Source organism: Ischnura elegans, chromosome 11, assembly GCF_921293095.1.
Source record: "Ischnura elegans chromosome 11, ioIscEleg1.1, whole genome shotgun sequence".
Lineage (NCBI taxonomy): Eukaryota > Metazoa > Arthropoda > Insecta > Odonata > Coenagrionidae > Ischnura > Ischnura elegans.
The window spans coordinates 96,168,523-96,185,191 of record NC_060256.1 but is presented as its reverse complement, the minus strand read 5'-3'; the positions used below and the strand labels follow the sequence as shown (position 1 = coordinate 96,185,191).

At 40.5% G+C, this 16,669-nt stretch overlaps 1 protein-coding gene across 3 annotated transcripts in view; it reads right to left on the bottom strand.

Moving 5' to 3' along the window:
- LOC124167517 (neurexin-1) overlaps nucleotides 1-16,669 on the bottom strand; it is a 267,454-nt gene that overhangs the window by 32,469 nt on the left and 218,316 nt on the right. For 2 of the 3 annotated variants that reach the window (XM_046545448.1, XM_046545450.1), the window contains exons 16-21: nucleotides 14,835-15,002; nucleotides 14,239-14,361; nucleotides 12,022-12,206; nucleotides 10,376-10,547; nucleotides 1,553-1,884; nucleotides 364-478 (exon numbers count right to left, since the gene is read on the bottom strand). In XM_046545448.1, coding sequence (XP_046401404.1) covers nucleotides 364-478; nucleotides 1,553-1,884; nucleotides 10,376-10,547; nucleotides 12,022-12,206; nucleotides 14,239-14,361; nucleotides 14,835-15,002 — 1,095 coding nt within the window. The remainder of the gene's footprint in view (nucleotides 1-363; nucleotides 479-1,552; nucleotides 1,885-10,375; nucleotides 10,548-12,021; nucleotides 12,207-14,238; nucleotides 14,362-14,834; nucleotides 15,003-16,669) is intronic. The other variant, XM_046545449.1, reaches the window with a different exon arrangement.

Sequence of the window (16,669 nt, the reverse complement as noted above, 5' to 3'; positions counted from 1 at the left end):
ACACTTCAAAACCCAGCTTTGTTGGAAAAAATGATCACCAGTTCAAGATTCCGTGTCGATCACAAAGGGCAAATGCAAAGCAGTTCTCCTTCTTGAATAGCACTTTAAAGGGACTGGAACAGCCTACCAGCAAAACTATTTGAGCCCTTCCCAAAAAATTTACATATTTTAAAAAAGTGGTTGAAGAGGTAGGGATCAAGGGTTTTGTCATGATGTTTTCATTTCTTTTTGCATAGTACGTTCATGTTACCACCAGGCCAATGGCCTACTTGTAAAAATTTAATGTAATACACATTAATAATAATACCCTCTTGCAGTCACTTCATTAGAAATGAAACCTGCGCAATTAAGGAGTGATCTCACCTGAGCCCGTGTCAAACAATGGGGTGCACTCATCTTCATCGTCTGCGTTGCAACCTGAGCCAGCACCCGAGAAGACGAGGTCGTCCATTGTGCCTGGGAAGCCGGATGCTGGCGTCTGCGCAAGAAAAAGGATGTCAACTGCACGTACACATTATTACATGTCATGCCATTAAAGTTATGCCATGTGAACACAATCTTCTTCCAATAGGTGGGGTTTCAATTATCCTGATACGCATTTACTCATTAGGAATCTTGTGTAACATAACTCATCTGATCTCCTGGGAGTTATTTAGTCAAAGAGAAGCACAGCATGCCCAAGGAACTAAAGGCAATGAACTCCAAACAATAAAATAAAATGCTCTCTTAGCCATAATAGTATTCATGCACACAGGTAGTGGATGTGGTGGGCTTATAAGTCAGACTCTCCACCACAGCATCGCATTCCATTCTTGAAAACAGGCTCCAAGGGTACCTGAACAGACCCTCAAATATAGCTCGCCCTCTATTAAGTATATAGAGTGGAAGCTTGGTTAACCCATGGAAAATTGCTCGCTATATCGGGCACTCTTTATATCTGAAGACGAAGGATAAAGGCCCTCAATTCCCATATTCATCCTGGCTTACCCCTTTTCTTTCATATTGGCATTATTTCATGGAGGAATCAGATCTGGTTTTCTGCTAAATTGCATACTTGTATATAATCAAGAAATATTGTTTCAATCAAGAAACACTTGTATACAAGTTTGCAAACTGCAGAAAAATTAATGGTGCTCTGTCTTAAAATGGTCTCTGTCTGAGAATGGTGCTTTGTTCCAAAAACTGTGCATTTGTGGCTGCATTTGGTGTCGCAGACGACAAAGCATTCCGTCGTCTGCGATTTCCAAAACAAATCATGTGGTCAGAAACGGTCGGAAATATCGTTGGAATCGAGATACATTATCGATAGTCGCACCAGTGCGCATCATTTCTGCGCAGAAGATTCGCCGAAATCATTCACCGTGTATAGCGGTACCAGGGAATGAATTTCATTCGAAAGATCTTTTGAATGATCATTCACCGTGTAAAGCGGTCTTAAGACTTTGTAGTCCGAAAACATTGTCAACAGTAAGCGTATGAATTTAGCGTATCTGGTGCTTGCCCTGCATATTAACTGGATGAATTTTTTTGCCACCATTGAACAATCAATCACCTGTTGCATGCGCTGCAGCATTGGGAGCAGGTCGCCTCCCCTGCGCCTCTGCTCCGGCGTGGGTGCGGGATGGCGCGGAGGGTGCAGCCGCCTTCTGTGGTGGTGGCCTGGGGCGTGGTGTTGCCTCTTGCGTGGATTCACTTTGCGCACATCACCCTCCACCACGACATTCGGGTCGAGGTCAGCCGCCAGCTCAAGCAGGTGCTGCCCGTTGAACGAGAGGCCCGCAATGATGCCAGAGAAGGGACGCTCAATCCTCTGCTTGGGGCGACTCACACGCCCACCAATCTGCACACTCGCCTGGCTGTTGAACACAGTCAGCTGGTGGCCTACTAGGGATAAAATCACACCAAGTTCAACTTCAAAGTCATTTCTTTGAATCTTAGAATAAGAATAATTCACAACACATGATTTGAGCAATTTAAAAGATAAAAATTACTGATACAATTAAAGATGGGTCGAATAGCAGATTTCTCGAACTCGAATATCGAATTCGAATATTAAATCATTGCTCGAATATTCGAATACCTCGAATACTAAACAATGAATGCTGGAATGTTTGACTCGGTTGCCTAGGCAACAGGCAACACAAGATTTTGGGGAGTAATTTTGATTTCCTTTAAAGGTTTCGAACAGGAATTTAGCTGATTAATGGAATATTTTAATTTTATGGAAACAATTGGGCATATAATTAATTCAACTAACATCGCTTTACCCTCACTCCTGCTGCCAAGTGCTAGCTGACAATCTGAGGCATTTTGTAAAATACAAGCTCTTCTCCACCGATTTTCTTCAATTATTTTCAATCCATCTTTGGGAGTTCTCACGAGATAAGAAGATGAATTGGTTTTATTTAAGTATACCGGGACTAGCCACGGTGATAACTTTTTACGGAGTCACCCGCAATGCACAAATAGTGCGAAAAATCCACAGAGGAAAAATCATTCGCCTTGACCGGGATTCGAACCCGGATCCCTCAATTTCCGGCCAAGTGCTTTAGCCAGTTAAGCTACCGAGGCGTCATTCTCCCCTGTGGAAATTTGTGAAAGTATACCGGACTATGTCTATGTCTCATTGTTATGTCCGGTATAGTCTACAAATTTCCATTTTTTTTTCCGAAAACATACATCAAGTTACAATTTATGAGTGGTGCTATAAATCTTTATTGTTACAGTCCCAGACAAAGGGATATTTTCTCAGGATATTTGGTTTCTCCCTGATTGCAATTCCAATTCATCTTAGTGCGAAAACTGGACTATACCGGACATAACAATGAGACATAGACATAGTCCGGTATAGTTCACAAATTTCCACAGGGGAGAATGACGCCTCGGTAGCTTAACTGGCTAAAGCACTCCGCCGGAAATCGAGGGATCCGGGATCGAATCCCGGTCAAGGCAAATGATTTTTCCTCTGTGGATTTTTCGCACTAAGATGAATTTGAATTGCAATCAGGGAGAAACCAAATATCCTGAGAAAATATCCCTTTGTCTGGGACTATAACAATAAATATTTATAGCACCACTCATAAATTGTAACTTGATGTATGTTTTCGGAAAAAAAAATACCGCATCAACTTCCGAGAAGCTCTGCTGCTCATATCGAGTCTCGCCAGAAAGCCAAGTCTCCGTCGTATTTTGACATTTATTTCCTCGCGTAAAATGCTTAAATAAAGTCAGAAATGCGTCGCGTTTGGTCTTGTTCTTTTTTAAATTACGCACACATTACTAATATTTCAATCCAACAAAGGTGTAACATCAATTGCCGAAAGTCATTGTTAGACACCTTTTGCGCTAACAGGTGATTCATGCAGCAGTTGACCTCCAGAAACTGGAAACTTAGAAGCAGGTAGGCCAAAAAAGGTAAGTGGGTGAGAAAAGGTGGGGGGCGCAAAACACATTTCTTTTGTTCTTGTGTAACTTTATATTTTTTTCGAAGCTAAGGTCTTCGTAATATGATCCCTGCACGAGCTGGGACCTTTTTTTATTTCGGAGAAGAGGAAAGCCTCAGAGGGGGGGGCCAGTGCTGAATGGAGGGGGATAGCGGATCTTGGGAAATGCGCTAATGTAACTGTTGTATACCACGAATTGTATCCCACGGTACTCATGCAGCAGTTGACCTCCAGAAATGGGGAACTTCGAAGCGGGTAGGCAGAAAAAGGTTAGTGGGTTAGAAGAGGTGGGCGTGAGACACATCTTTATTGTTCTCGTGTAACTTGATATTTTTTTCGAAGCTAAGGTCTTCGTAATATGATCCCTGCACGAGCGAGGACCTTTTGTTTGATTTCGGAGAAGAGGAAAGCTTCAAAGTGGGTGAGGCGAGTGCTGAATGGAGGGGGATAGCAGATCGTGGGAAATGCGCCAATGTTACTATCCCACAGCACTGAGTTTCTCCCTACGGTAGTTTCATCTCCTGGAAAAGATTCAAACTAAGTGCGTGTCCTTATTAGCCATAAATGACACATGGTAAACACTTCGTCTCATTTATACGAAACCTGCGTGAGCTGGGGCCTTTTGTTTGATTTCGAAGAGGAGGAAAGTGTTGGAGGAGGTGCCGAGGGCTGATGGATGGAGAGGGAAGCGGATTTTGGGAATTGTGCTACGTAGTTACTATTCCACGGCACTGAGGTTTTCCTGGTGGGGGAAACCGGGGATTTTCGGATTTTTTCACCCGGATCAATTTAGGTTCCCCACGTCGAACTCTTTTCACTGCTCTAACCCGCGAATTTGATGTAGTTCGTTAACTTGCCTAAAATGGCGCTACATGCACTAAAAGACTAGAGTTCTCTACATTTTTCCGAGTCAACTACTAACGACGTGCGTGCGACAGTGTATGACGCGAAATTCAAAGTATTCGAGGTATTCGAGGCGGTACTTTTTGCATAACTATGGGAGACCTCGAATATCGAATACTTTCTAGTATTCGAGTATTTGCGGATACTATTCGCACATCTCTAGATACAATTTATTCACTAATTTTAAAGGCTTATTTAACTTCCAATTGCCTAAAATTGCTTCCCATCTTTATCTAGTCCACATTTATTCATTTGTCCAATCGGTTCCTCAGAGTTATGAAAAGACTACAGTTATGAAGAAGAGAAAAGTTATGAAGAGAAAGTCTGGTATGTACGCTCTAAATATGGGCACTGTGGTGAAGAAAAGTTGAAAACTGGCTAAAAGAAAAATACTATTGGGTCAACATGGGTCGTTGCGTGAGAATTAACAGGGAGCAAAATTTCGCTAATACATCACAAAGGCTTTACACCCTGTGGGCCTGGGTTCAAGTCCTGGCAGTAGCAGAAACTTATCTGAGATGGCCCTATCCCTACCTGAGTGTAATGTGGAGGGCACTTCCAGTGCACCACTCTGTTCAGCAGATGGGACGTTAAGCCCTCGTCCCTTTAAGGCCTATCATTACAACCTGGCTAATGCCAACATAGGGTACCTATCCCCCCAGCCCTTACTTCATGGCGCTAATGACCCCAGCTGTCAGTTACCTCCTTCCAAATAGCATACCATAGATAATACGGAGCACACAGGACCCGGGATATTCGGAAATTTAGATTTTTCCGGTGTTTAGATCACTTTTTTTAACACGTTGCGTACGGATGGCGAGAATTCTCGTCATTTTTTTCCCGAACGTTCCGGACGGATGGCGAAGATTCTCATCATTTAGGCGCGTCAACCAAAACAATTTTAAAGCGTGCAATCCGTATTCGTTAGAACGTTTTCAGTTGTTGTTCGTTATTAATAATGAATTGATACATCATTAAGTTTGATTGGGTAAAGTTATATTCTAAACATTAGCTTTTTAACCATGTTTAAACCAAAGGCATTACGCCCGAATAGGCACATATTTCCATTCTCAACTCCTCCACCCAGAATCGGCGTTCCTCTTCTTACCAGCGTTGGCTTCTTATTTATCTTTTGCCTTGAGTTACACCACACACTTGGCTTATTATTTCCAAAGAGTTTATCCACATGGCCTTGTTGTATCTAGCGAGTTTCACCCTTATCTTCATCGCCGCTTCTTCGAGATGCACTCTCAGCAAGTGGACTGCTCTGCTCCGTCAACATAAACATTCTCGACAAAAGGAACTGGGGGACTCACAATGAGGCCCCCAGTTCTTTTCGTCCATGCCATGGAGGGAGATGATGCTCTCTTACTTGTTTCCTGCCTCTGGGTTAGTTTCCTCTCCTAATGTGTCAAGAGCAGTTGGTGTTTCCCTGAGTCCAAGTGAATAGAACATTTGGTGTCAGTTTTTCTCGCTTGAAGGTTTGCACGCATTTGTGCTCTAAAAACCACTCATAAGAATATTCCATATTATGGCATCACATCGGAAGGACAATACTTTGGATGAAGAAGAAATTTTGTTAGACTTGTGTGCTGATGATTTGTCAGATGTACCATTAGGGTATGACGAAGATAACAACGAAAGTAAAAGCGATTCTGATGTTGTGGTGAATATGAAAACTAGAAAACGTATTCCTCTAGTTATCAGTGAAAGTGACTCCGATGCGAGTGAAAATGAAGACAATACTTTGGCAGGAAGTTCTACTTCATGGGAAAAAATAGATTTTGAGAGCAATTTTTGGGCCAACCTGGAGTGAAGCGATTACGAGAAAATTCCAATAACATCCTTGACGTAGTCTCACTATTTCTTGGCAATGATTTTTTTGAAATGATGTGCCATCAATCCAATTTGTATTACTGTCAAAATAAGCATAAATACAAAGAATCGCCAAAAACAGGGAAGTGGTCAAACATAACCATGGCTGAAATGAAAGAATTCTTTTCTATTTTGATTCTGATGGGTCAAGTGAGGAAAGATACACTGAAGGAATATTGGAGTACAGATCGTTTCATCGAAACAAAAATATTTAGAGAGCTACTGACGAGAAACAGATTTGAGCAGATATGGAAAGCGTGGCAATTTAGTGATAACGAAGCATTCTCAGATACTTCGGATAGACTATATAAAATAAGACCCACCCTGGAATACTTAGTTGAAAAATTTAAAAATGTGTATAAACCAAAGCAGGAATTGTCACTTGATGAAGCCATGATTCCATGGAGAGGAAGATTGAAAATCAAGACCTATAATCCTGCAAAAATTGTAAAATATGGTTTACTAGTTCGAATGGTTTGTGAAAGTGATTCTGGCTACATTAGTAATTTAGAAATTTATTCAGCCGGGGGGAAAAAATTAGAACAAACCATCTTGTTTCTTTTGAAGCCACATCTCAATCTTTGGCATCATGTCTATCAAGACAACTATTATAATAGTGTGAAAATTGCAGAACTGCTCTTAGATAACAAAGTAAGAGTGTGTGGAACCATAAGACCAAATCGGGGACTCCCTCCCACGTTGAAGAGCGAGGCAAAAACTTTGAAAAAGGGACAGAGCACGTTCTCTCGTAAAGGTGAGGTGTTACTAGTGGTTTGGAAAGACAAGAGGGAAGTAAGAATGATTAGCACTGTTCATAACGCCAGCATGGGTAACTCAAAGGTAAAAGATTGGGTTACAGGACAGGCAATCAGAAAACCCACTTGTATTCTAAAATACAATGAGTGCATGAAAGGTGTTGACAGGGCGGATATGTACTTATCCTATTACTCCATCATGAGAAAAACAGTGAAATGGTCGAAGAAAGTCGTGCTTTGGCTAATAAATTGCGCTCTTTTTAATGCTTTCAGAGTTTATAAAACTCTAAACAAAAATAATGGCATTCGATTCAAAAGCTTTTTGCTCCAGACCGCCAAAGAGTGGGCAGCGAGTAGGCAGGAGTCGAGTGAATCATTCTCGGACGATGACTGCGATGATAAGCCAAAAGGACGGGCCCCTTCAAGAGATCACCCACAGCGCTTATCGAGAGACCTTAGCAAACACCATCTCGTTTCTATTGTGGGGAAGGGGACGAAAAAATATCACACAAGGAGATGCAAAATGTGCGCTACGAGAAAAATTAGAAAAGAGACAAGATATGTGTGCTCAACTTGCGGCATTCCACTCCACAAGGGAAAGTGTTTCATGGAGTATCACACCAGAAAAAGATTCTGAAATTGTTTGTGAGTATTTCATTCAAAATTGCATGAAAAAATTTTAATTTTTAAATAAGTTATGGCATTTTTTCGAATGGAAGGTTTGCTAAGTGTTTAAAAAACCGCCGGAACAGAGGGTTAAAAGGAATTTAAATGCCCCGGTACGCAACGTGTTAAGTGGGCTATTTAAATAACCGCGCAACTGCCGTCATGCCACCAGTGATGAATAAGCCGTCATGGCCTAACATTTTGCTTCCCCACATCTGATAACAACACCGGATACTTTTTATATTCCTATTTAATGATGCTAAGCCATTCCTGAGTTTAAGGTGACTGCCTTCTCACTCACGTCTTGAATTTGACATCAATGTTTACATGACGATTGACGACGCAAGTTATTCTCCGAGGGCATTAACTCCCGTTCCGTTAAAAATAAACGCTTGCCACCTAGCGAAGTTAAGCTAATAGCTATTAAAGTTCCAACCATGTTTAATTTAAATTCACTGACAATGAGATACAAGTTGAATCAGTTCTGATAAGTGCACCGCGCAAGCAACTTTCCCTCATCTCCATTTTTCCCATAGATGTGGGGTTAGCCCGCGGAATGAGACAACGCATGCTGCTTTTACCGTCGTGTTGAATCACCATTGACTTACGTCCATACTAGACGTACCACTATCTTTTTTGGATCACCTTGGAAGCCAACATATTGGCACGGGAGGATTTTTAACGGCTCATCTCGCCGTTATATTCCGCTGGGGTGACGGAAAACATAGCGTTGGCAAAAATTCTAGAAAACCTTACGTTAGGGATAGAAATTCCGTAGTTCATAATTCCGCATTAACGACCATCTACTGTAATTACAATAAATATGCTATAAACAGCGTCGATCAATAAGTCGAATAATAAACGAAAGGTGATAATGTCTCTGGCGATCATCTTTCTTAATCAAAAGTAGTTACGCATGCACGGCAATTGCCGTATGTTTTAGGTTTTGATATCCTTCTATGGCTAATTTGAACTAAGAGCGATATTCGCATTCGTAAAGGAGCCTGAAATATTACTGAGAGGGTGGAGGGGGAAGCAATAATTGGATTCGCGGTGTTTTTAGCTTCACGCTCAAAAGCACGACATCATTTCAACTGTTCCTGTATTCATTTTTGCAACTCATTGAGACGAATAAATAACCTAACTTCATATTGCTCCAGTTGGGATTTCCAAAACAAGTTGAAAGACGACTGGGTAAAATCAAGATTAGCGGCCTCTTTGGGGTTGGGGTTATGCTGCGCAACATCGAAAAACTACGTAAAATCAAGAAAAGATGTAAAATCGAAGTTTCACCATTGCAATTCCCTATGCTTTCCAGCCGGACTTGAGTGTCGCTGCGTAAAAAAAAAGACTTGATGTAAAATCAAAGTGCGAAAAATCGAAGTTTTACCGTAACTGCCGTCAGTTATTTAAATTGCTCACCTTATGAAGAGATAAAGAGCCCAGAAAAATCTCCCCTCTCTATTATGTTTACGAACTAAAAAAGAATTTCCCCATGAAATTTTAACAATAGTAGATTGAATCTACCGGGGCTAGCTTTTGTGTCTTCATTCTTCCGCGAATTCAACCCCAGGAACTTCGACTCACAAGCTGCGTGATTTGTCTTCTCGGAATATTTTACTTTCCATTTCTGATAACAACACCACACACTTTTTGTTCTTCGATATAATGGTATTAAGTCATTCTTGAGTCGAAAGGAACTGCCTTATCTTTCATGTTTTGAATTTGACTTTATTGATTATGTGACGACTGACGACGCGAGTTATTCTACGATGGTATTCACACTAACTCTCATTCTGTTAAAAAATAAAGGATTGCCACCAGACATTGCTAAGCTACCAGCTATTCAAGGTCCAACTATGTTTTATTTAAACCCCCTGAGATACAAGTTGGGTCAGTTTTGATCTGCGAGCCGCATAAGCAACTTTCCCCCGGCTCAATTCGTCCCGCAGATGCGGCATTAGCCCACGGAATGAGACCACGCATGCTGTTTTTACCATAGCGTTGAAACACTATTGACTTACGTCCATACTGCAAATACAATTATCTCTTTTGGATGACCTTGGAAGCCAAAATTATGGTACGGAAGGATTTATAACGGCTCATTTGGACGTTATTTCGCTTGGGCAACGGAAAACATAATCTTGGAAAAATTCTAGAAAATCTTCCGAGAGATAGATCATCAATTCCGGATTTACGATCATCTACTGTAGTTGAAATTAATATATAATAAACAGCATCGCTCATTAATAAAACTTATTATTCTTTATTGACATATCTATGTAATGAGCACATACTACTCCCGCTCCAGTGACAAAAATCGGCACGCGTACAGCAATCTTATCGTAGAGCAGTTCTCTGATGACTCGGATAAGTGATGTATTTTTATCTCATTGGACTGAAAAAATGCGTTTCTTAACTGAGGCCATGATATAAGTGAAAAGTTTCATAACTGAGGCTGGAAATACATGGGTTCATATGGGGTTTTTCACGGGACGAAAAAAAATCAGCGTTTAAGTGAGGTTGTCGTATTACTAAGGGTCATATAACCGAGGTTTCACTGTATATAAAGCAATAATGCAAAATATCAGATTCAGTTCCGATTTTCTTTCAGCAGGTTTGCGTCCAGTATCATCATCCTTAGAAACGAGTGATTAAGAAACACACGATTATCCCGTGAAACAAATGATTTTCTTGATATGAATTGCTATGATTTGAATGAAGAGTGCTCACCTGTTGGGTACTGTGATTGTTTGGGCAGGTTGTCCAGTTGCAGCGTTGAGTTTGCCCCCATCCTCGTGAAGCGCACCACGTGATACGCATTGTCGTTGACTTTGACCGATGTCTCACCAATTGGATGATCATTGGTGCCCATGTTGTACACCACAAATACGTTTCCTTCGACCTGTGGATTTTTTAAAAAAGGCAAAGCAGTTAGAGGAAGCTTGATTCATCAATCAAACGAAATATGTAATAAATATGCTGCTTCTTTAGAGGCATGCTGAGGTCGAGGTTGGTGACTTCTTGCCGAGTTGATATTACTATGTCATCTAAGCAATAACTTTATTTACTTTCCATCCTACTTCAACTGATTCCAATTAATGCCACATATTTTGCCCACCATAGGCACAAAATTATTCTATGCTGTACAAGTACTCTAGTAGAAATTTCCCTCTAACCAGAATCCCTCACCTATATAATTCCCTGATTGGTCACATTGATGCGTTAAGCGATACCCTACTCAAATTCTAAGAAGTAGTGTATTTTTATCATAGCTCAAGAGTTTTTGACCTTACATTATTTTTCCAATATTTTTGCATTAATTTGATATTCCACCATTGTGGGTAACTTGCTCGCTTACCAATGTCCTGTACATGTGGAATAATTCTGTTTATAGTCATTCTTGCATTTCATTAACCGGAGATATGCTATAGTCCTATAATCACAATGAGTATAGTTCCATAGTGCCATAATCATGATAAAAAAGTGCAACATATAAATAATCAATGAGGGCATATACCCCCAGTAAAAATACTCTCCACTTCTACTGACAGACCAACAGCCCTTTCAAAGGAAAACTTTGAGGAACAGTCCCGTCTGGGTTTGTTCAAGTATCCACTGCAAGAGAAATAAAAAAACACCACCTTTCATCCCCCATCAGTATTTTCCCCCAATGCCAGTCCCTAGCATTGACCCGCACATTTGTGTTGATTTAGTCCTGGCACTTGTGGATTCAAATGCAATTTCACCTCTGTTGACCATTTCAGCCGATGGCCTGAAGCTTTCCCAATTGCGGATTGAAATCACGGCTGAAACCACTGCATGAGCCTCTTTTTCAAGAATGGAATTTCTGTTTTGGAACTCCTGCTGCTTGCATCGCTACAAATCAGGGGTATGGGAGGCAAATTGCTTTGTTCCATAAGAGGACAGAGAACAGACTCCTGCAGAAATCAGCTTATCATCCTGCGGCAAACAGCCAGGACCAAAGTCCACATCACCGGTTAAAGGTTGCCATATGATGTTCGGGCAGTAGCTTATGGACAGATGTCCTGCCTTTGGTTTTGCTGGGACCACATGCCACTTTTGAGAGGGTAATTACCTAGTTAAGGCAGCCCCTCCCAAGGGACAAACGCTGTGTGTTCTAGGTGCATTTCTCTCTTCCTACCCTGGAGGAGCCACCACAGTCAATATGGACTTCATTACCTCCCTTAGCAGTGCCACTACGTATGATATCACCTTGATTATCCATGGAAAACCTTTTTATTATTTTTATGCAGCCTACAGTAATCATTTGGCTTTGTAAAAGAACAATTTTCTCAAAAATAAATGTTATTACAACTATGATTTTTAGCTACTGAGCTCCATAGCACCATACTTACTATTTCCAACTCGAGATAGTCGTGTGACACAGCACTATCAACTCTCACGAGCACGGAATCTTCAGATGTGGTCGAAAACCCAACAGCCAACATGTCCACTTTGGTTTCAGGCCTGTGCTCCGAGGGGTATGTGTAGGTTATGAGTCCACTGCGTCCATGGGCTCCAAATTCATAGGCAATGGATTCTACAGATGATCAGGAGAATAGACAAATGATTAATATAAGCAGACACAGAATTACACACATTAGGGAATGTAATAGAAACATAATATGGGTATGTAAAGGAAAAGTTTTGGGGAAACATAAGTAGGGAAAGAATTCCACAAAAATTGAAATTATGAAGAGATTGGGTCCCTGCAAAATAGTCTTCTCTCCTAGAGTAGGCATACTGAAAGCAGATGATGCATCTTTATAAAAAATAAATTACAATTCCCCATGGTTGATGGGAATATGCATCATGATTTTTCATTGAACCCTCTCAAGAGTAAACCTCTAGATCTTATCTATCCATTAAAGATTTTATTTACAATAATCTACCCAATTGCATCAAATTTACACCCAATAAAAGTTCTTTTATTCCAAAGTTAAAGCCACTTTAACTAGATATGGCTGTACCAGCATTGAAGATTATTTTATTGGACAAAAGAGCATAAGCTTGGGGTGAATATGTTTCTGCACTTTGCTTCTAACATTATAATTATGTACAGTGCACAGGGGCCCCCACTTATAAAAAATATTGGGGGGCCCATATCGGAGGTCTTGACCTGGGAAGAGGTTAAATTCAAAGTGTGTCGCAGCACCGAAAAACTACCATGATTCACACCACTTGATTCAGTTAACCTGCTTAACCTTATAATTATTTGTTTCAACACACATTGTTGAATTTATTTTAAAAGGTAACTATCGTCTAACATGGGAAATAAAAACTACCAATATATTTTTTGTGATTTCACAAAGCATAATATAACTTAATTATTTTCTTGAATTATTGAGGGGGCTCTGCCCCCCCAAACGAATCTTTGAGGGGGCTCGGGCCCCCTCAGGCCCCATGGAATCAGCGCCACTGACAGTGCAACCTCAATAAAATGAGACCCCACGGTGCTCAAATAAACACTCGCTATAGCAAATCGTCGCTTTACCAGAAGTGGAGCAAATAATAGCCAATGTATCTATTGTGAACAGTTATACAGGAACAGGAGTGGTGCGGCATCAGAGAAATTTCTATCCTATAAACGTAAGCATGAATCCAGACAAAAGGTGATGTAAGGTGATGTTTGCAAAGCATCGCTTTGTCAATCCTTATGCCAATGCACAACCAATGAAGCCATTTTTCTATGTACTTAATTAGTGCATTCACGTGATCATTCTATTATTTTGGTATTTTCCACTGAAAATTCAAACAATAACTGATAAAACTGTATCGCCAGGGATGCCGAATATTGCATCATCACCGCAGTATTCACTACCTTTAGCTGCAGCCGGCTTCATGTTAAGGGTCACACATCATTTTTATTAGATTAGACTAGATTATTTTTTTCATCAACTTATCAGCTAAGGCTTTCTTTTTTTACCGCTAATAGCCCAGTAAGTAGGCAACAGATAAAAAATTGGAAAAATACAGTTCTCTTATTTTTTAAACTTCATTACAATCAATGGTAGAATAAAACCAGTGGAAGGGTTCGTTTAATTGACTGCACTTAGCTATGGAAATCATAATGGATGGAACAATGACAGAGCGAAAGAATAGTGCTAATGCCAACACACAACCAATCCTCAAGTACATGGGCATCTTCTAACTCGACATAGTGAAAATGTACACACCTATACTGCCATTCAACTGTAATGCACATACAACAAGAGCCCGTAGCCACAAAAGTGCTCTGACCATTAAAATACTCCCTCAAGAGCTACATTTTAAAATAAGCTGAAACTTTTTCCATCAAAATAAATTTACCATGGAGTTTTAGAGTTTTCCAAGGAGTGTTCTTATCAAAAAAGCTGAATGTTTTTTTCAAATGTATGTTTGGTTTATATTTGTCTTATCTCACACTTCGCTATGTAAAATCCTGGGACCAATGGATCATATTGTACCCATAAAAGTAACAGAACCCACATTGAGAACCCACAAAAAGCATACTGTGATGCACTTGCGTGAGCAATCCCGCCAAAAGACTTCATGGGAAAAGGTTATAATCAGAATGGCCTGTTGAACATTACCTTCATTGCACCTTGGACCAGTAAATGATGTCATGTCGCAATCGCACTCATAGGAATTCCACTGAGGGACGCAAGAGCCGTGATTTTCACATGTGTTGGTGTGACACTTGTTAATTGGGCCACCTGGAAGACAAGCACAAACACAGGCAGAGTGATGACTCTGGTCTACAGATTCGTCATCTCAATCAAATCAGCTATTTAAAGTTAACCGATCACCCAGAGGGTTGGCTTGATGAAGTGAAGCTAGAGTTCACCCCAGACTAATGCCCAGATGAGAGAATGTCACCCCCAATCAACACAGGAAACATGGCCATGGTTTGGCCCAATGTTTGCTCACCTGTGATCGTTATGACTATGGCTCAATGTATTAACACCTTATTATGGCCTTGATATGGTTAGCCGCAACTCCAGAAACATGAAGTGTATGGTACTAGGAGCATTACAATAATTGAATGCATTGAATACAAGTTTTTGAAGTAGGAAAGACGACTGTACCACCAAAGTACCAAGGGTAGAATGCAAAAACCAGATCTATCCTAGTGTCAGCAACCACTTCCATGAATATACAAAACTAGAGAGATGTGAGAGTGAAGTACCTCCGGTGCCATCACAGCCTGGCGTAACATGATTGCTTTTGATGATGGCATCATTTATGAGGCTCGGAGTCTCTCCTCCGAGATCAAGGGATGCCAAGCAGCCTTCAAAGCCGTGATGGGAGACAATTTGCTCAGGAAGAAGCTCGTACTTATCTCGCGGAACACCACCTGTGAATATCAGAATAAATTAAGGGCCACTCAACTTAACTCCTCAAGCATGACTTTAAATGCCTGTGGTTCTTCTCTCAGTGTGTGCGACACAGCATATGTGTCCTCCGTACGCCATGCCTCAAGCATGCGGAACACACCATAGGCATCCGAATGTTTCATTAGGTATTCCTATATCTTAAGCTTCCATATACATATGTACTTTTAGTAGAGATCTGTGAAAGTGGTTTTCTTTTCTGCTAAAATTCATTTTAAAACTATGCAGTGTTATTATAATGTTAAAATTTTTGCACATTTCTAGGTGTTTTATTATTTTTTGGTGCACATTTCATGATTACTTATACTTTTTGAAGCATTTTACATAACATTAAATAAAATTTCAACAGTACATACAAAATTTCTGATAAAACCAAATGAAGGAAATGGTTTGAGGTACATATCAATGGTTCAAGCATTAATATTTTAGAGTGAGCAAGAAAAGGTGTACCGTGAACACTTCACTTGATTAATTATCTTTGTGAGGAAGAGTAGAGTAAAAATTGACCAAATAGTACTGAAATTTGTTTTCAGTTTCAGTGTATTGATTTAGACCAATAACACAATATTTAAGCTCTTCCTGATTCTTTATAATCTTCTTTACAATCAGAATGTATTCATGGTGAATACGATCGGCAGACGGCAAATCCCGACTACCCTTCATCTATTTACTTCGAGAGCCTTTCCTGAATTTTTAGGTTATCAAGTTTCTCTACACTAATTCCAGCATTTAAAAATCCTTCTGTGGTAGGGACAACAAACTCCTCTTTCGCCTCCGTCACTTTCTTTGACTGAGTGACTGTCTGTTCAAATGATAGCTGTCGTTTTGTGTGTCCCCTTTATTTCGCACGTTTATATATGCATCCCAATTGATGTGCTTTAACAATGTGTTATGTCTTTCAGATTCAAGTCTTATATTCTCGTTGATGGCATGGCACTGTCGACGGCTGCCGTGGTCACAACGGTGTGCGGTCTATGGCGTGAAATGCAGGCAGTGCTACTTTGAGACCACTTTCTGACAATATGACTTTTCACCTGCCGCCGTTCGTGGCACGGCGACGTGAAATTTGGGCCACTTTCAGACGAGACAACTCGCCACGCCGTGTGCTGTGCCGTGAACGCCGGCCAGCAGAAAGTTGTCTCATCTGAGAGCGACTTTCCATTCCCAGCCAGTGGCCGTGTGTAAGTCTTCAAAATTGTTAAGTTAGACCCACACTTAAGTTTTTTCTGCAACAAGTTATCCAATAACGCAGTTTACTGTGTCATGGTGAGTGACCAGAATTACTGCTCGGCATTGACGTGTGCCAGGTGCGTGAGCTTATGTTTACACTCTTTCCCGGCCGCGTTAAATTTCTTTCAGGTTTTTAATAATTCAGAATATCTAATTCTTCAGGAAAAAAAGAGCCTCATTCTATATGATTCCGAGAATTTCAGAATTTCAGGATTAGGCTAAGAGAGAGGTCATTGATTAATTCAACAACAAATTCCAGCAGAGACATTACTACAGTTCGTGATATTATGCAAATTCAATTTGCACGAGAGAAAATAAGCCATTTGACCTTGGAATCGTAATGAAATAGATCCAATGAAAGTCAGCAGTGTTAAACAATGAAGGCTTAGGCTTTAATAGA